This window comes from Corapipo altera, unplaced genomic scaffold (assembly GCF_003945725.1).
Source record: "Corapipo altera isolate COAL_440 unplaced genomic scaffold, ASM394572v1 0, whole genome shotgun sequence".
Taxonomy (NCBI): Eukaryota; Metazoa; Chordata; class Aves; order Passeriformes; family Pipridae; genus Corapipo; species Corapipo altera.
Window position 1 is genome coordinate 67,668,009 of NW_020884872.1, and position 25,850 is coordinate 67,693,858.

A 25,850-nucleotide genomic window follows, 5' to 3' on the forward strand; every position below is an offset into this window, starting at 1 on the left:
ATTCTATTCTATTCTATTCTATTCTATTCTATTCTATTCTATTCTATATGTGTAACAACTTAAAAGGTTAAACAATTCAATCTGTTTCTAATAGAATTTATTTTTATTGGGGGTGATGGCTCTGATTTGGCTTTCTGTATCTCTTGTGTTTGCCTTCTGCAAATAGTGAGGTCAAATTGTGTGAGTATTACAGGAAACCTATTTCTAACCTTACATACATGAGTACTTACATCAGTATTATTTTTATACATGGAAGCAATATTGTACGAAGCGGACACTTGCTCTCAAGAATCATTTTAAAATCACATAAAACTAAAAATACTCAATGATTTTTAAAAAATGCAGTTTTATATTAGACATTGCATTAAAAAAAAAAACAGCAATAGAAAGAAAAAGAAGCACTGACTCTAATGTTTTTAGACAAAAAGTTCTCCTGTGAAATACAAACAATATGTATAGATTTCACTTCTCTTCCATCCAGCAGGCCTAAAAATACTGCCTATTTCTAGGAATTATGTACCTGTAACAGTAGCAAAATAGAGAAATTGCCATCTAGTGCACATATGAGCAGATAATTTTTGCCATGATGTCTACATTAAACATCTCAGTATTAGAGAATCTCCTGAATAACTTGTGCATAACTGCAAGTTATGCTTTTGTTGTTGTGTTGTTACTGCTAAGTGCATGTACATGTATTTTTTATTCTATGTTTTTAAAGTGCTTTCAGTTCATCTTTACTACTGTTAGGGATTTTTCTTTCGTTAGCAATATACATAAAATACTCAAGAAAAAGAGTAGATTCTTTACTCAGATCATATATATACATATATATTGCCTTCTATAAGGCAATGTATACATATTCCAAAAATTTAAAGGTGTATCATTTTGTGAAGAGTTTTGTCATAAAACCAGGTTGAAAGAAGTAGGGATAAAGGACAGACAGAAAGTATTCTGGATAGAGTACCATTGACAAAAAGCTAAGTAAGGTGTATGGAAAAGAACATGTTGCTAATTAGAAAAATCTGACTCCTTTTGTTTGATACTTGCTGGGTTTTGAGAAGTCTGCACATTCTAGCTGCACAAAATGATCATATGCCTGCTTCAGTCTTAAATTAATGTCCATATTAAGATAATACTCAAGGATAACTACATGGGCCAAAAAAAGGAGAATTGCATAGACAAAGACTGTGTTAAGATGTTAAAATCTCAAAGTTGGATATTAAAACTGATAAAACTGTAAAATGAAAGGATATCCTTTAGTTACCCTTCATTATCTTCTGTGTGCATCTATAGTATGGTGTAGCCTTTAATGCAGGTATTCAACATTATTTTTCCTCCCATTCAGCACAGGATAGCTGATTTGAATTCATCATTCTTAGTGTTAATGAAGGCAGAGTCTTTGGGCCATCTTCCCATTGTTGGAGAAATAGATACATAAGAGATAATAGAGAAATAATGCTAAGAGATGTAGACCATCTTCTCTGGTTTAAGCGTTTAAATGTCATCCTCAACAACAGTTTCTCTTCTTTGACATAGAATTTCAAGTGGTCAATGAATTAAGCCAAATTTTGGCTTGAACTAAATGTTTATAAATGCAATGAAGTCCATTAATTCCTTTTTCTGAGCAAATGGTGGTATGAGGTGGTATGAACTTTCCAATAGCTTCTGAAGTTGCTTATAGAAGTCAAAGGGGTTATTTTGGGGGGTTGGTCATTTGTTGGTTTTGTGTCTGTCCTTTTTGCACCTCTAGGTTTGAAACAATAACGTTTTACCAAATCCAGTGCTTTGAAGATGAATTCACTAATTAAATTATTTTATTTTGCTTGAAGGCCCTCACTGTCTGTTTCAGTCTCACCCTGTTCTGGTGCCCCCTGATTCTATGCAGGAGAAGACAAAGGGCCCTGAATGTCCTCTCTCCTTGGTGAGAACCCAACCACTGCTCTGGAGAACCATTTCCCTCATCATCTCATCTGGTACTGGGGGAAAAAGAGCTTTTAATGATAATTCCAAGGCAGTTAGGTAACTTTCACCCTTTAGAGGTGCCTGTTTCTCTCCATCATATGTAAAGGTGGCTTCCTTGGCAAGCCTGAAAGCTCTGTACAGAACCTACTGTGACAGCACTTTCAGGCTTTGCGGATACATACCCATGAGAATAACAGCATAGGAGCAACAGGATAAAAACCACTATCCCAGAAGTGCTAAGGCACACTGCCACGGCAGCATGGGGCAAAGAGGGGAACCTGTGAGTGGCAAGCAGGCTGCAGGGTTGCAGGGAAAGACCTTTATCAAAACCAAAGTGCTCAGGGCCACACAGGTTCAAGTCTGTGTTCTGGTTAACTAATATGCATCAGTCTGTAAGGGAATGAGAAACACATGCTCCCTATTATTTCTTGAGCTATACAGTCTACAATGAGCAAAAAGACTGCATTTGCCTTTACACCATTTCTTGGCATATTTCAGAGGAATGTATGCTTTTCCATAGGTGGTGTTCACCTTTCTTCCATCCTTGCTTTTTCTTTTTTTTTCATAACAGAGCATAAATTTAATGTGCTTATATTTTCCTGGTAGCCTCCCTGGCTCCTGAGAGCAGATGCATCCTATTTTTATATAAAAACACAGAATACTTTTTTCTTACAATAGTACATGCAAGCTTGGAAGATCTGTGGTAAGGGCTGACTTCTCCATTATTATGTTTTCTTCAGTTTTTTATTTACATCTGACAGTGTTTCAAAACGGTACCACAAGACATAAATCTCACTGCAAGAGGATTGCTTTCTGTTTTTTTACAAATTCATTTGAGATACTGTCTGCTTCAAAAGGCTTTCAGTCTAAATAGAGAAGAGAAGCAGAGAACAAGGCAAAGAAGAAAAGCAGAGAAAGGTAGCGTGACCTCCTGGGCTGGCAGAGGGCTGAAGTCTGGTTCCAAGTGCAATAGATAATCTTACCTCTATTTAATTTTCTGATGTCTTCTTAAAGCCTGTAAAACACTTTATTGTGTTTTTGTAGACATCAAATAGTATTCAGAAAAGGGCATCATAAAAGAGTTGTTTAATTTCAATGAGACTGCATATCAGCCTGTTGCTGGTCACTGAAAATTATGAGTGTCAGGTGGCTATTCAGTAGCTGTCAGCTTCTGTCCAGCTGCCAATTAACACTTGTTGGCAGCCTCAGTGTGGCTGAAGAGTTAACAGATTCAGAGAAAGCAGCACTTCTTCGTGATCATTATTTTTAATCAAATCAAGAGCAGCATGAGATGACTGAAGCTACTGCACTCTTGGTCCACTAAATTAAGGAAAGATGCTTCATTCAAGTGAACTCTGGTTTAGTTTCTGAAATTCCCACTGTAGTTTGCAGGACCTGCTCTCATCGAAAGCAGCTACTTTCTTTTTTTCCAGGTTGAGTACCTTACTTCTTGTCCCCTCTGAGCAATGTCCTGTTCCCTTCAAATTATCACTCAGAATATTTTACATGCTTGAAATCTTATTTGTGATAGCAATTCAGGTTTGGTGTTTAAAAAAGTTATTTAGAAGTTCAGTTTATTTAGTGGCAAATGACTATTTCAAGAATAACTGGGTTGATGTATACCTATTCTGGATGACGAAGGGAACATATGTGAAGAATGGATAGAGTAGGTCATATTACAAAGGACAATTTGTTGGGGTATTTTAAATTGTACCTGGGCAAAGAAATTGTGAACCTGCATGTCAAACTAAACCCTGATCAAAACTGTAGATGTCCCCTAAAGAAAGAAGTGGTTTAGGAATGGAGATTGAACCTTATTGAAGACTTCTCTAGATCAGATGCTTGTGCTTTTTTCTGCTAAAAAGTTGAGAAAAAAGAGGTAGAGGTGTTCCTCTGCAATAAGATATGTTTTCATTTATTTTGATAGTTCATCCTTAGGCTGTTAGCCAGGAACAATCCTTCTTCAACCACCTGATTCAAGAAGGTCTTTCGTATCCCAAATGAAGGAACATGATGTATCATATTGTCTTTGGCGAGGTTACACGTTTTTATTCACGCTGTTGTAGGTATTCAGCTGACAGATTTTGTAATAAATATGCTGAAGCAAAATTTTCCTGAAGCCACAAGTACAAACCCATGGGAGTGATGGAGTCATACTGCAGAACCAAGGATTTCCAGATATTTTTGCTTTGATCATGGCTTCCTTTTAATTTTTTATTTATGGTGTTTGTGTTTGATACTTATAATTAAAAAATTAGGTTTTATCATTTTGTACCCTGTTACAAAAATCAAGAGTGGCTAAGAGAAATAGATTTGGTTAGACTGAACAGTTTAGCCCTCTTAAAGGATTAAAAAGTTAAACCCTGAATAAAGAAAAATGCTCAGAGTTGGTAGTCTGTTTGCTTGGACTGATTTGAGAATCCTAGTCTTTCTAAATAGGCAAAACAGTTCAGAATATTTTCATTAATCTTACGTACATGTAGATGCTCTCTCAATTAGATACTACATGAAATTAACAGCCAAGATCATAGATATCAGCTGAAGTGCAGAGGGAAAAAAAAAAAGAGGCACTTACCTACACACCTTTTGAGACTGCAGAAAAAACAAATACTAGTGCATTCCAGGGAATTGCATATTCAAGGCAGTCTCCTTTCTTCTGAGGTATAAGATACATCTGCAATAACTGCGTCTACAGCACTTCTCTGCTTGGTAGTGCAGACGTAACTAACTTTGGTTTGAGGAAGAAGTGCTATATCATAGTGACATTATATGATTTATTTTATATTATATGATTTATTTTATATTTTATATTTTATATTATATGATTTATTTTATATTATATGATTTCTTTTATATTATTTTTTATATTATATGATTTCTTTTATATTATTTTATATTATATTATTATGTAGCCCCCTGAACGTATTCGGGGGCTACAGTCCCTGCTGAGCTCTGCACTGCTTGGGTTACATTGTGTGGTTACCACAGGTACCAGTGACTAACAGGGACTCAAGTAATGGTGGCTGCTGGGATGGGGAATGTAAACCTGACCTGAAGGTGATCCTTTCTGTTGACATTTCTAATTTGTTGATCTGTTGATCAGTTGAAAGCTCTGTATGGGTCTGTCAAGACTTTTCTTTAGTGGCAGAGAGATGTTCTTCTTCTATTTGCTTAACTTCTTGACATAAACTCTAGAAAAGATTAAATATAAAAAGGACAGTTTATCACCGGTTAAAATGAATGCAGTACTGGTATTTGGTTTTTTTTCTCAACCAGTTGCATGGTAGGGTAGAACCTGTAAAACCTTGTCTTTATTGGGGAGTTGTACTGAGGGCACTTGCCTATATGGTGCTCTGTACACTGTCTTTTGCTGTGAAGACAAAAATGACACAATGTGTACAAGTAGAATACAAAAGAAAAAGGAACGAAAAGGCAAGATATGGTTTATTCCCTAACTACTTTGCAAATACATAATCTTACTGAGACAAAAATGTTTTGGAAAGGACAGTGAAAACCTGCAGATGTAATTGTGGCAGTCAATGATCTCACATCAGCATTTTCTAGCTAACATATGCTGAATATGACCTACACATGTTGTGACTTCTGTAAATAATTTTTAGGTTAACTTGTCCTATTCATAATTTGTGGCTTGAAAAAAAAGCCTGCACTCCTCCTTTCCCTTAGTCTCCTTTTTCTTCTTCACAAATACTTTTGTGTTTGGAAAACCAATTTTTTAAAACACAGTCTTCTCTACAGGTATTATAGAGTACAATATGCTAGCAAATCAACAGGCTATTTTATAGGAAAGTATTATTTTTATACAGTGCAGTGGTATTTGTGGCTTCTCAGACTGTCACTTGATGCTTTAATTCAGTTTTTCTTACTTTTTGTTTTTATTACTTAATAAAAAGATACCCTATCAAAATTTATTTATTGGAATGCCATCAAAGTTCTTTTTATTTGCAGCATTTTCACTAGTTTATAAATATTATCACATGAAAGCCTATTTTGCATTTATGTCAGTAGATCCTGGTATCCAGCTTTAGTGTTCTGTTTTATGCGGTTTTCTACCTTCACAGGTGTGCCAGGTGCTGGAAAAACAAATATAAAGGCAAGTCCTTGCCCTGTTACGCATCTTCAGCAAGAGAGGACAGTAAGGAAAGGAGTTCACAGCTAAGTGGTTGCATACATTCTGCTCAGAGCAGCCACAATAATTTTGATACTGTTTTAGTGTTTTAATACATATTTCATCTGTGAAATTTTAAACTGATAAATCTTTTCATGAGATGATGGGAGGGTACTGTGTGTTAAGCTGAAGTCTCTGGTCCCTGCCATTTCATGAATAAAAAGTGACAAGTAACCTTTTGCCTCACTCAATAACATGATTAATCACAACAGTGATTTACCAATTTCATGTCTTTATCTACATCAGTGTTCCCTGTGGTAACCTGCTGTGTCAGTCAGTGAGAAATGCAGTGCAGATACTGGACAGAAATGCAGTTTCCAACCAAAATACATTCCACCTAGAAGTAGCTTTTAGGGCAATTTAGGGTTATTATTAAATATTATAGTTTTTATTCATGTATTTGTTGCCAAGAGCGGCAACAAACTGCATGAACGGCATTTGTTGGTCATGAACAGCTTATATAAGAATGGTGTAATGATTGTGAGTGGTGTTCAGCAAAGGGGTCAGAATCACTCCAGTCTCTTTCTGCTACACAGCACCTAATATCATCTCTATTTGCAAATTCAATACAATGACTCACAAGGACAGGAAGCCATAAACAAGAACGTAAAAAAGGAGGGCCTCTGGAACATACTGGGAAAGCATTAGGAATTACCATCTCATTCCTGTTGTGATGTCAGTCCTAAAGGCTACATTAGTACTATCATTAGTAATAGTAAAGTATATCTCCAGATATGCAGAGCATCCAGAAGACAGACAACATAACATGTACAAGATTTCATTCTGCTAGAATTTAAAGCTTAAGTAAACAAACGGTAGAGATGGTATGTGCAGATGCATACAGAGAGTTGGGAATAGAACCCACATCACCTAAGTCCCTTTTCCCTAATGTAGACTCTGTATGGCTTTCATTCATCAGAGTTTATGTACGGAGTTCTGTGTTTGGAATAAAATCCACCAAAATTAACAGGTGGGGAGAATTTTGATGATTTTGCCTCATCTCCAACATATCTTAAAGCTCTGGGTCTATGGGTTTGGATTCATCTTGTGTAGCTTTGGAAGTCTGCACTGCAGTGGACTCTCCTAGTACATTGTTCATCAGGTCAGGTTTAGATGGTTGCTTTTATGCAACTCATGTTACTACAGCAACTTGGTTAAAGTAAGGTCTAGAAAACTACTGCACATGTAGAAACCAATACAATAGATACCTAAAGACTGGTAAGAGGTGTTTATCTCCAGTGCTAATTGCCGTGTCTAGAGCTTCAAAACAGCTCTCCATAGGGAGTCCTTGTATAGTACACATTTTAGGTGCTTAGCACCTTTATATTTTGGATATGGGTAAAGAGGTGAGTAAGCTTCACTTAAATCTCCTGAGGGTCCTGATCCATTAATTGTGCTCTTGATTTCACATGTTAGAGATGGCCAACATAAGCACAACTATCATAATTTTCTTTTTTAAAAGTGCTGGCGAAGAGAGCATTTGAGCTTAGTTTAAACACTCTGGATACTCTGGTGACAAGTAGGTAGTTTTTAGGATTTAGGATACTTTTTTTTCTCATTCCAGTAATTACTCATCAACATGGTATGCATCAATATGAAAATACATGAATAGTTCAATACACCATTGCATCTATTTGTCTGGTTCCACTTTGTAGCCTTGAGTCTTTGTCTTCAGGACAGAATAATTATCATAATAATTCTAAGAAAAAATACTGTTGAAAGTTATGGGGAAGGGGGTCCATCTATCAGAAACAGTAACTGGTTCCTAGTACTACAAGGTGTATTGAAGTGTATGTGTTATCTTAAATTTTCTTGTAATAATAGCTGAGAGTATCTGCTCGGTTTAAAGAGAAGGCAGAGCAGTGGTCCTGTTACTCAGCAGTCTTGAGGACTAGCTCTGTGTGAATAGCAGTGATTTAATATTAGTTTCTAAATAATACCATATTTCTTTATAAGGAGCCTTTTAAAACTTTAGAAGTTTGAGAATCCACAAAGCTCATTTTTAATGTCCTCATCCTGCTCTTTTTCTAAGTTATTTCAATGGTATTGATAATAAATTTGATTTTAGTCATTATTGGCCAGACCTATAGGATGTTTTGCTGAATTCTGTATGAACATACATACATACATATGCATGTGTGTTCCCCCAGCACTTAGTACAGCATTTGAATGAGTGCTGATCTATGTAAACCATTGTCCTCTGTATAAAGAGAATTCAAAGCCTAGATGAGTGGAATCCTTTTCTATAAAAGCAGTCTATTTAAATCCAATTAGTGTATCTTGTTGTTCCTATGGTTATGCAAATAGATTGAACTTTTATCTTAAACAATGCCTTGCACAAAGTGATGTTGAGATTGGATCACTCATAGAACCTAAGCACTATTAAGTGATCATTATTTATCATGCAGTATAATGTGTTTTATTGATGTGTGTGGTGTGGTAGGTATACATGCTTCTTCCTTATAATGTGTGGGCCCAGTATTAACCAGTGAGAACAATGTGTTATGTAAAAAGTAAGAAGAATCTATTAAAAATACCTACTGTATTATCCAAAGGAATTAGCATTCACTAGATTGCCAGTCAGCCAAGGTTTTACAAGAGTTATTGTCATTTTGATTTTTGGATGAGTCATTTGGTACATTGCCCCCAAAGGCACCTCATTATGATTCAGTGCACAGCATATAAAATTGCTTAGGCTTTTGGGGCTCCATGGAAAGTGAGTGGGGGTTGTGGTGGCTCAGCGTTGTGAAGCAGCAGCATTATGCTTAATTGACACCTTTGATGTAGCCCTAAGACAGCACCTGCACCTCCCACTGCTGCTCTGAAGACGTCAGCCTTACGCAGAAAAGGCTTCTGCTTATGAATCCTGCATCGCATTCAGCTCACTCTGTGAGCAGCCCCAGCTATCCTTAACTAATCCCATTGCTTCTCAGTTTGGCTACAGCTTGGCTTAGTACAGAGTAGGAATTTTGCTGCTTGCTGTTATCAGGTTAAACACTAGGATTTTGTCCATGTTAGAGCTCATAGAAGGTAAGTCAAATGCCTTATTGATATCCTAATTATGTAAATATTCTCCTAAGATTCAGAATGTGGGATTCTGATTGTTGATTCTTTTTCTCCTGGTGCTTGCAAATGTGAACTGTGATATAACAGTTACTTGTTTAAGAATATTTACATGTGTATGTGATACATGCTTTGTAGTGTTTCTATCAGTGCTTCAGTGTGAATATTGATAGACGCTCGTGTGATTACTTTGTAGTAGAATTCTGTCCTCTGCTGGTATTGTTTTGTTAATTTACTGGATAATGTCATATGCATGCAAAGATGCTTCTAAAAAGATAGGCACTGAGATATATGAAGAAACTTACTTATTTGAGAAAGTGATACTTTCCTGTAGGTCAGACTGGAGGAGTTATATCCAATTTACTTGCCTCTAGAAAGCCCTTCTGGGTTAAGTCTAAGGTAATGTTTGGGTCAGATAGTATTGCAATAATCTGTTTAAATGAATGAGGAAAAGCAAGCAGCTGATTTGTTCTTGCAAGCAATACTGTATTTTATTTTTAGTGGGTAGCACTTCAAACCATAGCTAAACGGAATGAAAAGGTTTACATATCACAAGTGTCTTTTAAGGTTAACAAAGCACCTCATTCCCCATCACTTTCAAGTACAGGAACAATGCAATTTAAGAAAACACGATCATGTTCTCTGCCATTGACTAAAGTCTTTTCAGGTTTGTGAATTATTTGCTTTCACTCTGTATAAAAATTGTCTTCATGAACTGAAACTCTGAGGAAACAGTTCTTTTGTGAATTACCTTATTTAATGGTTAAAACATTAAGCAAAAGTGAATTAATCTGTTCAACAAAGAATGCAAAAAAAATGGGTTTTTTTTGTTCCTTTAATAATGCCTTGCATTTATTTTTTTGTTTCTCGTCCTTCTAGTAAATGGAACCCCTGGTAGCCAGCTTTCTACTCCCCGCTCTGGGAAGTCTCCAAGCCCATCTCCCACCAGCCCAGGAAGCCTACGGAAACAGAGGGTAAGGAAATAAGGAAACTGATTTCTGAGCATGACTGGAGAGAATCCTGCTTAACCATTATCCAATAGCCTTCTCCCCTCTGATTCTTTGTGTGTATGTGTAGAGCCATAGGGTGGAAGAGCCTGGCTATATAGTCCTTGATGTGTTTGTAAAACACTACAGTGGAATACAACTGTTCTGTGTCTGTCAAAATACTAAGTATGCTGGGAATTGGTTTATCCTTGAGGAGGAAAACAGGGCTTGTCTCTCTCCTTTTTTAAAGACTTTTTGTTTGTTTGTTTTACTTTCTTTTTCCAAACATTTCACTGGAAGGAAATGTTCACATCATCAAAGACATTTTTTTTTCCTAACTGCCATTGTGTCACTTGCACAACCTTCAAACAGCTTTGATTTTGAAACAAGGTGGAAGAATGCACTGTAGAATTTAGTTGTTATACCAGAGACATGTGCAGTGAAGATACTATCAGTACCAAGGAAACATGAGACCTATCAGTCACTTTCCTGGATGAGAGTTGGTAGTAGCTGTGGGTTCCCCCTAGTTATCATGTATGGAGGCATCTACAGTATTCCTAAGCATCCAGAACTAAGGTAGTACCTGTATTACTATTGGAACCTTCTGATAAAATATCACTCGTTCAACCCAAAAGGCTCCATGCGCTGATTTGATTAATTGTATCTGTTCAAAAGCAGTAGGGCAGATGTCTGTGTATCTTCTCTTCTGCTGTTTTCTAAACTGTAATCGGTTCTCCATGAAAGCTTCCCTAAGGTAGTACTCTGTATCTCAGACCTGTTTATAAACACAGTTTGAACACATGCTTTTTCTGCCTTTTCAGTTTTTAAATAAAGACATAATTTGTGTCTCTCAAAATAAGGGGATTACATACAAAATTGGCAGTGCTTGACTTTGAGGACCAGTGTAGACCTGATTCCCCAGATACCCAGATCAGGAATAGCTGTAGTACGAACGACTCCCTTCTAGCCTGCAAACCCTTCTTCATGTCTGATATATACCAGTGAGCTGAAGAATTGTACCCAAGTCTTACCTGAGGCTGGGATACAGCTCTGGCTTTCTGCTATGACTTGTTTATAGCTATGGAAGCCGATTGTGATCTTGCAGTATAGAGGTAGTCAGTGACTGGCAGCTTGAAACCTCAGGGTAGTGTCATGGTTTTCATCATCTCATACACAGACAGTAAAGATGCAATTCCAGTTGGGTAAGCTGGTACTAAAATCTCCTTAAGTGTAATGTCTTCCACACCTGCTTGTTCTTACTCTGTAGCTTATAATGAATCATAAATAAGTCACTGAAGAAGGAACAAAGAGTCTTCCAAATGAATTATACATTGGTGATGTGAAGGCGTCTGCTTAAATGGATGATACCAGTATACAGTGGATTTGCATTTGCTGTAAGGCTGTTGCTTTTCATTGGTAACTTTCCTAAGCTTTCTTTCTCACCACTGATGCTTCTCTCTTCACAGTGAAGAAATGTCTATCTGTTAATGTTTGTGGATGTGTGAGTGGGATCCATGTGGTCAGCACCATTAGACAGGAGAGGTTTCTAGCCACATGGTTTCTGACTTTCAAATGTGAAGAGGAGAACAGATGGGCTTCTTTTTACTTGTAAGTGTAACAGGATCACCTAGTGGCGGTATTTGGATGTAAAAGGCTGTGTAATGGTAACATAATCAGATTGCTAACTGTATAGAAAATAAATATTGAAGCAAACTACAGGAGAGATAAGACATTGTTAAAGAGTTGAATTCCATTCTCAGATATTCATATTCAGTCCCCATGACCTCAGAAAATAGATTGCAATCATGTAAAATGCATTGCAATAATATTACTTAGGCTACAAAATCAACTTCTCTGAAGTTCACTGATGGAAACTTTACACTTGGTCTGAGAATTTATTTCATCTGCTTTCATGTTTAACTTGCAAAGTGAATGAGCTAGAAGTTCAGTGTAAAAATATATGGTTGTGACATTAAAGGTTATAATTTTAATATAAAAACATAATAAAACCCCATAAATAATATAACATAATATAATATAACATATAATATAATTATAAAGGTTATAAATTACAATTAGTAAAATAGGCATTAAACAGTGCTTACTAGTCATAATTTTATTGTTAGCAGTATAAATTATGTTCTGTTTACTTTAAGTACCATATTTTGTGTGTTGCCATTTAAATTTTATTTAAAGGACAGGTTATTTTATGTACCATATTGTCATAAACCAAATTTGAACCCAAAGCGTTTTGCTTTGTCTTCATTGGCTTCAGCTACAGGGCTGACAAATCAGCTACAGGAGGAGGTTTATTCCCTAGAAGGTTGTTAAATGCTGGTATCATGTGACAGACATAGAGGAGAGAAGAGGAGATTGATTTAAGTGCCCATCTTGTCCCCAGTGTTGAGAGGTGAGGTATTCCTACCTCAAAAGAAGAGTGTCGGCTGCTAGAGCCACAGTCTGGGGTTGAGGGTGATGGCTGGGCTTCTGACTGGTCTGACTTTCTCTCTTTACCTGGAATTTGAGGGATCTACTACTTTAGAACTGAAATAATTCATCTCAACTGTGTTTTGGGTTTTCCTTCACCTCTCTCTGTGCAGTTAGAGTAGTGCTTGTTCCCTCATGTCATCAGGTATGTGGGGTGCCACTGGTAGGTACTGGGTCTGGAAGGTGATAGGGAACATCTACTCAAGCATAACCTGGTTGCCCTTGACATAACTAATCAATCAGCTCTTCAGCATCCCCATCCAAGTGGTATGGGGGAGTTTAGGCTTGGGATGTCACAATGCTGAGGAGTCTAGGCAGGCTACCAGTGTTTTTCCTGCAAAGTACAGGTGAGAAGAAGTCATGCTTTTGAATTCAGAGGCACAGAAGGAAGATAATTTCACAAACTGAGGGATTTGTCCCTGGGAATAGTAAAGACTTGTGGAGTGCATTAGGCAACTTAAAATGTCAGTAAGTAAGCTGATTAATCCCTGTTTTATCACTCACCTTTTTAAAAAAATAAATACTGGCCTTTGATGGAAGGCTTTCCATTGATATAAATAAAGCCAAAAATGCTGCTGTGGTACATAGTCATGAAAACAGTACTCTTGTAATCCTACAGGTAAAATTTTCTACCCTCAGAAGTGAGAATATAAAAAGATAAAGTTTATTCTTTCTCTCTTGCATATGTATGTGGATGAGTTGCTTCCAGAAATTCAGAAATCAGGGAAAGATATTTTTTGATAATCTTGTGTAAAGTTCAGTCTATATCTGAGGAAAGTAAGGCTTGAAAGATTAATTTCATGGGTGTAATATATGGAGTTGAAAGTGAACTAGGAACAATTTATCAGCTATCTGAGCTAACTATCAACCAGTTTTCAGTTTCTGAGTATTTTAACTAGCAAGCTGTGAGCTATAGTTATGCTTTCTTGTAGTTTAATTATTTCTTTATATGTACTCTTAAATAAGAAATTAAGATTCTTGTTTTAAGTTGGTATGTACATCATTACGTTTTTTTACACAGGCTTAAAACATTTGAAATTCAGGTTTTTAGCACTTGAAGTAGTTATTGTATTGCACACATACGTATTTCCAACAGAGTGCAGTTAATGAGGCAGACTCAGAAAAGGTGACATGGCAATTACAAAAATAAATATACATAATTCCAACCCCTGCATTTTATTTAACTAGCTTTTGTAATAGTTTCTGAGCTTATTTTCCCACTGTCTTGTAATCAGCTATTATTTCAATTAAGGTGGACATATTTTATACTTTGTACCTGATTTTCTGTTTCTTGTCATTGTTTTAAATATTTTTCTACTTCCTTAGAGTTTACAACCTATAGAATAATAAAAAATTAGATTTAAGACACGTTTTGACTATTCAGACAAATAACTTGAATTCTATGTACATAGGAGTTTTTTTGAGTTGCATATGGCAAGAAGTCTGATTCATTCGGCAATTTTTTTCTTTTTATAAATCTATACAAAATAATAAATACATTCTCCTCCTATTTTCCAGAAATACAGCTCTTTGGCTAACTGTAGGCAAAAAAATTCTTTCAGAAAAGAAAACTTTTTAAAAGTTTCAAGTATTTAAAAGAAGATGAAAAAAAAGAGAAAATGACACTGAAATCTTGTGCATGATTTTGCTTTTAAACAACCATAGAGTTATTAAAATAAACATAAAAATATTCTCTAAATGTTAAAAGTCAGAAATATCTTCTTTGTCAGTTCTCAATGCATATCTTTTTATATTCAGAGGCAAGGACAGTCACCTGGGAGATACTATTCAAAAGTTTGGAGTGCTACCCTCTCTAGCAAATCAGAAGATTTTTTTTCTGTACTATATATTAGAAATTCCCAAATTGTATATGCTCAAAAGAAATTTTAATAATTAACCAACTAATTAGTATTCAGAAGAAGATGGTCTTTTCTGTTTAAAATTCTTCTCTTGTCTGGATTGTTCTCAAGAAAATAGAAATGTATTTAAAATCTAATTTTCACTCTGCCAGTCTAACATATCTTCTACTGTGTGTATGCACACCCATTGGCAGAATACATACAGAATAAGCATTCTAGGGAATCAAAACCCCCTTTAAGGGACTTGAATCCCTTTTACATCATGCCTGCAAATAAAATATAAACCTGCATAGATTATTGAGAACCTTGTAAATTTGAAATTTGTGAAGCATTCATTTTAGCTGGTACTTGTTTTTTAGTATAGCTTTCAGATTTGTTCATTTCTTGTCTCAGTTATCTTCCTGCAATTAAAAAAACCCAGTCAAACCCAACCAAGGTCAACCCTAAAGCTGACTCCATCAGTGTTCCCATTCTCATGTGTTCTTGTATTTTGTCTTACAAGTTTTTTTGTTGTATTTTGTTCATATGTTCTATTTTGAAAGGATCCCCCAAAACACCTTAAAGATATCAGAGAATGCCTGTGAGATGTGCTGGGCACCTGCCTATTCAGAACCCCTCTGAACCATCAGTTATACCTAATTCACCTTAAAAAGACAGTACCCTGTCCTCTACCACTTCTCTTTTCTGAACTTTCTCTTTCATTCTGTGCTGTAGTGTGTCTTGACAAGGATTGTTGTGATGTGTAGGTGGGATAGGGCAATGTATCATACCCTAACACCGCTGGCATTTGAGGATTATCCGATCCATCAGAGGATGCTTGGAGTGTGTGTTGAAAGAATGAAGTGGATCTGCACACTCAGACTCTCCCTCTGCTGTTGTGAGCTGGTTGCTTGGCTACCATCAGAAAGAGACCATGACAGGGGGATGAATGTAAAACACACCATCTTTTTATACATACACACTGACACAGAAAAACTGTGGAAAAGGGACACCATTTGTCAGTACGATATAGGTAACAGCAATGTTCAGTGTCAGCATTCCGGGGCTCAAATGTTGTTGGATCTATGCTATATCACCAGTGGGTGGCAAGTTTTTATTACCTTTTATAAGGTAAGCACTTACTTTACTTCTGCTGTTTACAAAACAGCAAAAAGGAAAATATAATCCCTTTAAGGTTAAATTCCCTTTAAGGTTAAATTCATATTTCCAAGTTTCCAAACCATCAGGAGACTCTCCAGAACAGACAAATATTGTTTTAATAGTGTTTAATTGGAAAGAATTAAAGAAAAAAATAATCGCCTCATAGAATATGTTGTACATTGAAACTTCAGCTTTATTTACTAACCATCTATTTGTTGATTAAAAAATAATATGACATTAAGACAAAAATATGAGTATATAGAACATGTGTATTTTATGTTAAACAATGTCTTCTGGTCCACAGTAACCAAAAGAATATAAGACACTTACAGTGCAACAAATCAAACACAATAAACAAATCTATACTGCACTTCATCTTACAGGACCTGTATCGCCCACTCTCTTCGGATGATATGGATTCAGTAGGAGACTCAGTGTAAAAGAGAAAATGGAACAATGTTTATGGTTTGTGATTTGATGAAGGTTTAACATTTTTAAAGAAAATAGCTGCTAATTTACAGTAATAGTGAATCGCACAAAAGAGTTTTGCATATTTAATATTAACAACATGGGGCCAAATTAATTCCAGTCTGTGGGGGTATTTTTGGCTTTACCACTGCATTTTAATGCAAGAATTCGTAATGAATGAGCCATTGAATATGTCCGTCAAATCCAGAACAGCATTGTGCATACTTTAAGGAAGAAGGAATATAACGCACAAATCCATAGTGGGCACAGTTATGAATAGGGCTATTTTTATCATCTAAGGTGCTGATTATATGTTCTGTTTTTACCATAGATATCTTTATTCATTTTGGTATGAACAGTTAATGAATACTTTGCTTTTACCAACGAATAGGTAAAATGCAGAAAAGAAAAAACCTGCCATATTAAACTGCTTGCACCACGCTGTCTGATCTCGACGCGCACATTTGGAACACTCTAAGTTTAGTCTTTTTATCTAAATGAAAAGAAAGTGAAGAAATCCTGTGTGGCAACAGGACAAAAGTAAATGCTTTCAAAGCAGCGTTCAAATTCTTTTCACTGCCTTACCATCTGATAACTGTAAACAGAAGGGTGTTCACAGGCAGTATGAATGTTTTACCTGGCAAGAGCTGTTAATGCTGATCATCCATGTGTTGCAAGTAAATATGGACAGATTTCTGATCGGGGAAGTATGGGGCCTTGATAGCTAGCAGTGTCATCTGACATACATATACACCTTCTGGAGAAATACATTTTGCCTGAGAAACTAGTGATTATTTTCCCTTATGTTAAAAATGGGAGCATGATTTTGTATTTGCTATAATAAGACATTTTATACATTTTAAAATGAAAGCCTATAGAAATGGTGGTATTATAAATCATCTTCCTATTGACTCAATTCCTGTACTTTCACAATTTCTAGAGGTGGTCATTTTGTACGGCATGAATATGCAAAACTCCTTTAGTGTTAAAGTAGGTCGTGCATTATAACCAGTTGCTTAACAAATACCTACTAATTTTTATTTGTTTTCTGCTGCTTTATTGTGAGAATCTTAGTCTGCTTAATTTATGTAATAGCAATATTTTTCATTGTACGTTATATTTAAACCTGTAGTGTAGTGATCATACGTGTTTGCAGTCTTATACCTTTCCTTTCATTTTCTCAAATACTAATGATTTAAGAATTAGAAATCAGTGTAATTCTGATTCTCAACAAAAATCTATAGAGATTATATTTTTGAGCTACTTAGTGATGATTTAATATATTTTGAAATCAGGAAGATTTACTTAATTGCAGAAAATGCTTAGCTGCCACATGCCAACTTTTAAATGTAGTGAAATAATTCCTTTACACTGATTTAACAAAATAAAATAATAAAATTCAGTGGATGGAAAATATTGGCATGTGATGTTATGGCTTCACTGTATCAATACAATTTTATTTGTGGAGGATGTTTGCAAACAGGAGTAAAAGGGCAGCAGAATACAAAACTTACCTTCTCTGTTTTCAACACTTGGTTCCAGTATCACCTGAAGAGAAAGTCATTGATCTGGCAGGTTTGTTGGAGCAGTTAGGTCATTCCTTTTTGAAATGCATGTTTTGTCATTCCTGCTTCAGATTTCAACCTAAAACTGTTCCCAGCCATGAGAACAGTACGTCCCCTGCCCCATACCCTAATCCTAAGGTTGTTCTGAACTTGAAAATGTTCATAGCTGTGAAGTTACTTGCATTTTCAGCTGTTGCGAGGCTATGTCTTTATAAAATGTTTTATTGATCCCAAGAAATGCATATTGTGTAAAGGTGCATCGGGATCAGTTTCCACAACTTCAGGCAATTCCAACAGATTGAATGAAATACGTACTGATGGTTTGAAAATCATTTTTTCCTGCAAAGAAAATAAATTCCAGGAATTTTATTTTTCCTCCTGTCTCCCATATAGGCTACTGCTGCTTAAGGCGGTTTATTAAGAATGTTTGTTCTGCACAGGGAGCACAGATTGCCAGCAAACCTGAATCCCATGGCCTTGCTTAGCCGTGGAAAATAAAAATGGACCTTATACCAGTAATTGTTATCATAGTGAGTTCTCCATCAAGACTGTTTTAAAAAAGAATATGCTAGTCCATAGCATTTAATCATTTCAACATATGACTTATATTAAGGGGCTATTCAGGGGCAATACGTATCATTAATATTTCATTTAAGGAATGAAAGTCCTTTGGAGATTGAAAAGGTACACTGTTTATAGACTTTGAGATCCTTTTTGTGTGGAATGTAATTCCCATTATACATGAGCAGAAATGAAATGTTTCTTTTGAGCAAGACCAGAAGGTTTCACTTTATGAGTGAAACTGAAATTGTGTTCCTTGATGCTGTAGTTCTGCTTGCAACAGCACAGGTTTTAGTTTGTCCTTAGATTTCAACTGCATTGAATAACAGAATAGCTTAAGCAACTTTATAGTGTTTGAACCTCTGATAGTTCTCTATGCTGCATTATTTGTGCCTACTCTAAGGTGATTATGATGTAGCTAAAGAGTCTTGTATAGATTGTGAATGCTTTCCTTCTCTTTGAGCTTTATGAATATTTGTGATTATTTCTCTAATGCTTTCTGCAACTTTATGTTTTGTTTTTTTAAAATCTCTTTACTTTTTTTATGCAACGAACAGTTCACGTGTGAAGCACAGAATGTGTGTGTTTATATTTACATACACACTTACATAGATAAATGGCTTTGAAATCCATGTGCAGTTATGTCACATTCGTGGCTTTAAACAAATAAGTGGGGAAAATGTTGCTAATGGGAGGACGCTCATGTAGTGGGATTCACTACAGCTCTGTTAAAGTCAGTGGAGCTGCACCAACCAGTACCTGCTGAGCAGTTCCCTTGAAGAAGCCTGTACAATTTTAAAAGACCACATCTACAGACAAGGGCTAAATTCAAACTGAGCAAAGTTAGTGGCAAAACCGCCATTGACTCCAAGGTAGGAAGGATAGGACCTTATGCACAAATACATACACACAGACAAAACATTAATCCTAAAATTGAAATGGTATTATTTTGACATGTTCAGTCTTATGCCTCCTCTTGAACCACATTGTTCTGCAGTATATTAAGTCATGCAATATTAGAATTTCTTTTGTTAAAATCAGTAAAATCTTAAATATTCATTATGCTATGTGAAAATTGCTTTCCAGTTTGTAAAATAATTCAGCAACAACACATTTTATTTAGTTATTTTTCTCTTCAAACCATTATCGCAGGGCATATTTGGCTGAAAGATGAAAATTCTGGGGCATTAATATTGTGGCTATAAATATATATTATAAGAAAGTATATATGGTATTCAACAGCCTTGAAGAACAACTGGGGTGAGATTGTGTGGCATAACAATTGAGATAAATAATAGTGTTTTCTTTTGCAGTTTCATAATCCAGACTGCAGTGTGAACTTTATACAGTGCAGCATGGTACAAAAATGTCTGCACTCTGAATGTTAAAATGAATTAACAATAATATAGAAAAGAACCTCTGATCAACCCAAGTTTACTGTTTTGTCAAAAATAGCAGAGAAATGAACAGACAAAAAAATCTTCATGGTGCTAAATTACCTCATTACTTGATGAATACTTAGATTAATGTTGTCTGTGCTTTTTGTTGTATCCAGATAATAGAGTGCAACAGAGTACAAGATTGTTCTTTATTTAATCTTCACTTTCAGTTTTATCTGTTAGTGACAGGATGAGAGCTTGTAACTATGAGAGATGAAAAATATCGTTATGTAACACAGCCAGCAGTAGCCTCACATGCAGAGCAAAGCAGGCAAGTGGTTATCACACTCTTTGGAAATGGGTGTGCTATACCCAGGAAACCCCTCTGTTCAGAAAGCAGGGGTTGCTGAGCAGAGCAGGGGCTATTCTGGCTGTGTTTGCTGTCTTAACGCGATTCCTCTGGCTCAGTTTGCTTCTTTTCACCTGGCACCTGATCTCAGACAGGCTGAGCGCCCTAACTCCCTGCAGAAGGCAATGGGTATGTAGATATATGTGTTGTGTACACGCACGTTAGCAAAGAGTGGAAAACACACGCAGTGCACACATACGTATTCATATGCATTTTAGTGTCTGTATTTGCCCATGTTCATTATATTTGAATTTGCTTAAATTAACCCTCAGCAGTGAAGTATGAAAAAAGCTGTACTGTATTCAGTGTGTATTTGTTGTCTGATGTTATATGGGGTAATTAGGTTGTAGTTTGCCCTGCAATACAGTGTTTTGGAATTTGGACTCTAGTGAAAGAGGAGCTAACAATGTTTGTGCTAAGGTCTCTTCATTTTCTTAGTTGCACTATAATATTGTAAATATTGGCACATTTACAACATAAGGTTAAGATTTTACAAAGTTATGCATACAATTATTTTTTTTAATGAAAAGTGCTTGGATATTTGCTTTTAAAAATGTACCATTTTTGTATTAATGTGATGCAGGAAACCAAAAAGAAAGCTGTTGATTTATCAACAAAAAATGTAAAACTTGCAAAAATAAATGCCGATGAATGTTTTATTTCTTATAATCAGCTGAAGAAAATCACCTTCATTTTTGTGCCATTGTTTCATCATACTGTATTGTACTTGTGTTTCATATTCGACCATGTCATCCTGATTGCAATTTGTTGTTTCACTAGATTTAACATTACTGTAGATTATTGTAAGTGATGTAATAAATATATTTAAAAAATGCACACTGTTCAGTGAGTTTGTTTTGGAACCAGATTAACGGGCTTTAAAAAAATACTTGCAGCTAGTATTACTTTTTGATTTTGCATCAGCATTGTCCATCTATCCTTAGAATAAGCATATGGGATTCATGCATCATGTTCCTTTAAACAGTAGATGTATTCAATGTCTTTTTTAATAATAAACTCTGGTCTCTAGCATATAGATACAAAAAATCCTTCAAGGGAGAATTTGGTTTCTAGTGGGTCTTTTTGAGACAGTAAATATACCTACTTTGAATTGCTTATGGGTAAGTTTGTGTGCACATGAGGGGGTAGATTTGAAGTGTGAAGTGGGGAATTAGTAGACTATCCAAAGCAAGGTACCAGATCCCTACTGACAGCTCAGCTACAGCAGCACTCCCCTTCAGAAAAGTATTAGGAAAATATGCTTGTGAAAAGCTAATAGTACTGAAACATAGCAGCAGTGTTTTAAAATAAGTACCTCATTTTCTTGATATATTTTTCCACTCTTTAAAAATAGATATCCATAGCCTAGTTTTATTTCTTGTTTGACAGGGGCAGGGGAAGAGAGATGTTACAATTTCTGACATGTCATCTGCCAGCTTAATGCTTCAGCTGATGTTCAGACGCTCTCCTGGAGGGATCTGTGGCCTTATAAAAGTTCTAGTTTTGAAATCCTCTGGTAGTAAATAGGACTGCCTAAAAAAGGTGTACAGATGTAGCAAGGAAACAGTACTAGAGAAATGAAGAAGGCTAGAAACAAAATAATTGAGGTTTCTGTCTCTACCAAGAAAGAGATAATACCAGGAGGGCTTTTAAGATATAACTCAAATAGATTAAAAGTGGCAATTATGCTGTGCCCTTAATTAGGTGGAAGAAATAAGAACGTCTTTCGATGGCCTTTCAATATGTATTCTGTAGTTATCTGGAAAATTTTACCTCCAGATAACTTCAGAAGAGGTAAAAGGAAACCTTCACATTGCATCACTGCACATGTAACTTTTAATGTTAACCACAGTGAGGATACAGTAATAACTTCCAATACCATGAATCTGATACTCCCCCCCTTTTTTTTTTTTATTTAAATATCATTAGTCTTTTCTGAAGGATGCCAAAGGCTCAGTGAACCTACACTCTGAATTACGGCTCAGCTTTGGAAGCAGCTTTAGGAGGTTATATTTAAGTTTACTGTTAAATACCGTGTAGGAAACTATGTTGGTCTTTCAGAATTTTCTTGTTGCACAAATCAAATGAGTGTATAAGCATCCAACACTGAAGCTCAGTAAGGGAATCTTAAAATGAAATGCTTCAGTTTGCAAATTTAACTCCAATCTGTCAGCTTTATTTCCTTGCAAACTCTCCCATTTGTCCCTCTGTCCCTCAAAGAAGAAAACCAACACAAGACCCTGAACAACATACACCAGATAATTGCTTGTGTCATTTGAACTTATCTCTTCTCCAAGCTGTGTAAATCCTGAATTGCACAAATGAACAACAAAATAATACATGTAAACGGGCTACTTATCCACAATTCTACATCCTGCCCAGTTCTGAGAGAGGCTCTACATAGGGAAGTGATTTTTTTTTGTTGTTCCTTTCCAGATTAAATAGTTTATAAATAAATTTCGATCCCATGTGCCAGTTTAGTGCAGTGTACAAATTTCAAAAGAAAACAATTGCATCATTTCTCTTTCTGTACACTGAACTTCATTGGTTTCCATTCTTTCAGCATGAAGATTGTGGATTGGCTGTTTCTCCATAAAGTAATTTTTTTGCCAATTCTGTACTGTTTACATGAAAGTTTTTTTCCCCTGTCTCAGCTGACTGGGCAAAAAAATGTAAGGTTAAACAAAAGAAAATGGAAAACATTTTCACTGGATATAGCTGGGAGCGGGAATTTCAGTGTAACCCTTTGCTTCTCTCTGAATAATAAAAAAAAACAGTTTATCTTCTTAAAAGTTGCCTCGAAATGCATTATTTTATTGTTTTAAATCAGCTGTCCTCTACTTTTGTTCTCTGGTGATGTACCATTTTGCTGTTTGTTGATTGACATTTTTTTTGCCTAACGCTGTTACAGGAATTTTTTGATCCCTTCAAAGTCCTTCAAAGTGCTAACGCTTGCACTGGACTTTTGTCTTTATTTTGCCATTAGCTGTGATCATCTTTAGTCAAAAGAACTGACTGTGTCAGAAATTCATGACAGCTACCTTGCAAAGGGTTTTTATAACCAGACTGAACAGTAGTATGGGCTCTAAAAGAGGCAAGCACGGTTGCTTAACTGCTTGGTTTTGGTTTTAATGCTATTTTTCCTTGCTGAGTTGAAGTTAATCTTACACATATTACTGACATACATATCTTTTTGTATTTTTTTTTTAATTCTGTAGAATTCTTTGGAATAGGAACAATCTTAGGTGGTGTAATTTGAAGACATTAATAATTTCCTTATCCTGTTTCCTGAATTTAGACTTTGTTTATGATTTTAATCCTCAGTTCATTAAGCCCATTTCTAAAAGAGCAAACTGCATGAGATCCAAACTTAGCTTTACACCTGTGTGCTTTTCTGTTACTCATATTTCATCCAGATGCTTCCTTCACATTAGAAAAATACAAAGGAATCTATTGTTGAGAGACTTTGTAGGCTCCATATGCACTAATAAAGGTTTCAAGAGGTTTAGAAAATAGAATGCAGTGTTTGAGAATCAGGAATCTGATTTGCATTAACAAACTTTCTAGTCATACTTATTTAAGTCTCTTTTCATAACTGCTGACACTAGTAGTCCACAATAATAATTCCTGCTATTTATTTGGGAGTGGGATTTTAAGATTAATTTAGGACAAAGGTGAGTATTTGGAGAGAGAAATTACAGTAGTTTTTATTTTACTGCCTTTTTTTCATGGATTTAGCACAATTTCCACTGAGTTACAAACTATTTACCAAACAGTTGCTAAATAAATCTCCCAGTGAGACATGGATGAAACTCTATAGCACTAATGTCTAGATTCACATCAATGAGACGTGTGGTGTGCTGGCCATCTGTTATATAAACCTGAATAGGATCTGAAATCCTTACACCAAAGACCTGATTTTTTTATGCCATCGCTTTTACACAGATTTAAAAGGGTCCAGTTGCACAGGTTGCCAGCACATGGCCATTTTTATGGCACACCTTCATAAAAGCGATGGCATTCCAAGCATCTCAGCATCTCTTAAAATTAAAACAGCTAATTGCATTAAAGTCTGTGTGTTGAAGAGATTGTGCTCTTGCTTAGGGTTTGTTTTTCTCCCCTCCCCATCTGCAAGATCCTTAATGGGGTCCACATCTGTGAGAGCAACAACGCGCACGACAGATTGCCTCGCGATTGGCAAGCCAACTGGAAGGAACACTGAGACCCACAAGGATTGCTGGACCCGGAGGGCTTTCAGCTTGTGAGAACAACGAGCTAATTAAAGTCTAAATAAATGGAATGTCCTTCTAGCTGAAGTAAAGATAAATAAATAAATGCTTGCATGTTGTTCCAGAGGACTGAATAAAGACAGAAATATTTGTGTCGTGTTTATCTAGTAACGTCTCTTTAATTGTGAAAGAGGGGCCGCCAGCAGACTTGGTGAATGTATGTCCAGTTCCTGATTTCTTTTTAGTCTGTTGTTTTAATAGGAGAGGTTCAACAAAGGTAATAAAAAGTATGTTTTTATATATTTTTCACTTACTATTTAAAGTTTGAAAAATCTTGGTGAGTATTTTTAACATGTCTTCTTAACTACTGCTTCCTTGTCACTGGCAAGTTCTGCCTCTGCTCCCATGCCAGTGCTTCGCAGGCAGATGACACTAAAGGAGCAGTATACCTTTTTTGCAGACCAGTGATATGGTATATGCTACTGATACGTTGCTTCAGTTCTTCTTCAGTTCTTCTTCAGTTAACTAATGGCATCTTAGCCTTCCCATCCTTATATAGGGTCAGTAAGAAAAGAAATAGGGCCACTTAAACATCGATATGAGGTCAATTTTTTTTTTTTTAATTTCCTTTCAGTTTTTTACAGGCCACTTTTTTCAGTTTGTTAGATGACACCTAGGTAAAACACATATTTAAGGAGTTATGCCTAAAACATAATTAGGATTAAATTTAATTTCAATCATGTGTAGACCATCAAGATTATTTGTATTTAAATTGAAACCCTTGCTAAAGCGCTTTGTTAAAATGGGCCCTTGAAGGTGTCTGATTTTGGAAGGACTGAGCAGTTTCTGTTCTCAGCTAAACCTTGTTTTAAGTTCCTTGAAAAATTAAGTCCTCAAATAGAAATTTGAGTCTCTCTAGGCATACATTCTGAAAAGATGGGGCCACCAAGTTAGGTCTCGATTTTCCCATCTCCCATACTCACAGATGAAAGCAAAGGGTGCAAAACTCTGTAAAGAGACTATCAGACTGCTAAAGAAAGCTGCAGTGGTGTGCAGTCAGTGGCTTTGACCTAACATATACTGAGAAGTGCAATCTCACTATTTAAAATGCAAAAAATTTAAAAAGTAGCTGTTTAGTAATCTTTTGAAAATCCAGCACTAATCTTTTTGTGTTTATACCCCTTTAAGTGTTGTAGTGATTAATTCCTGATTGTAGAAGTAACAAATATTAAAAATAATTAAATGGTAATTCCTTGAAGAAAATACTGTGGAGTGATAAAATAAGTATGAAATTGGATACCTGGTCTAGGAAAACAAACAAACACAGTTGAATGAGTAGAGAAAACATATTTTTCTGCTTATTTTGCAAGCAGGACTGTAAAGGAAACAATTCTCCCATTACATGTGAATAAAAATAGTGTTTTAGAGTGACTTCTCCAGACATGAGAACTCCTAGCATTTTTCCATTACCTTCATCCACATCTGCTCATTTGTTCAAAAATGAACCAGAGGTAAGTTTTTACTGAGGCGTCCTGTGAAGTTTAGCACAGGAATTG

General features: G+C 35.8%; 1 protein-coding gene across 6 annotated transcripts in view; it reads left to right on the forward strand.

Moving 5' to 3' along the window:
• Positions 1 to 25,850, forward strand: part of DCLK1 (doublecortin like kinase 1) — a 246,565-nt gene that overhangs the window by 167,350 nt on the left and 53,365 nt on the right. For 3 of the 6 annotated variants that reach the window (XM_027650913.1, XM_027650922.1, XM_027650903.1), the window contains exon 6: positions 10,091 to 10,185. In XM_027650913.1, the coding sequence (XP_027506714.1) occupies positions 10,091 to 10,185 (95 nt within the window). Of the gene's footprint in view, positions 1 to 8,979; positions 9,179 to 10,090; positions 10,186 to 16,066; positions 20,903 to 25,850 lie in introns of those variants that run through there. The other 3 variants (XM_027650951.1, XM_027650941.1, XM_027650931.1) reach the window with 3 other exon arrangements.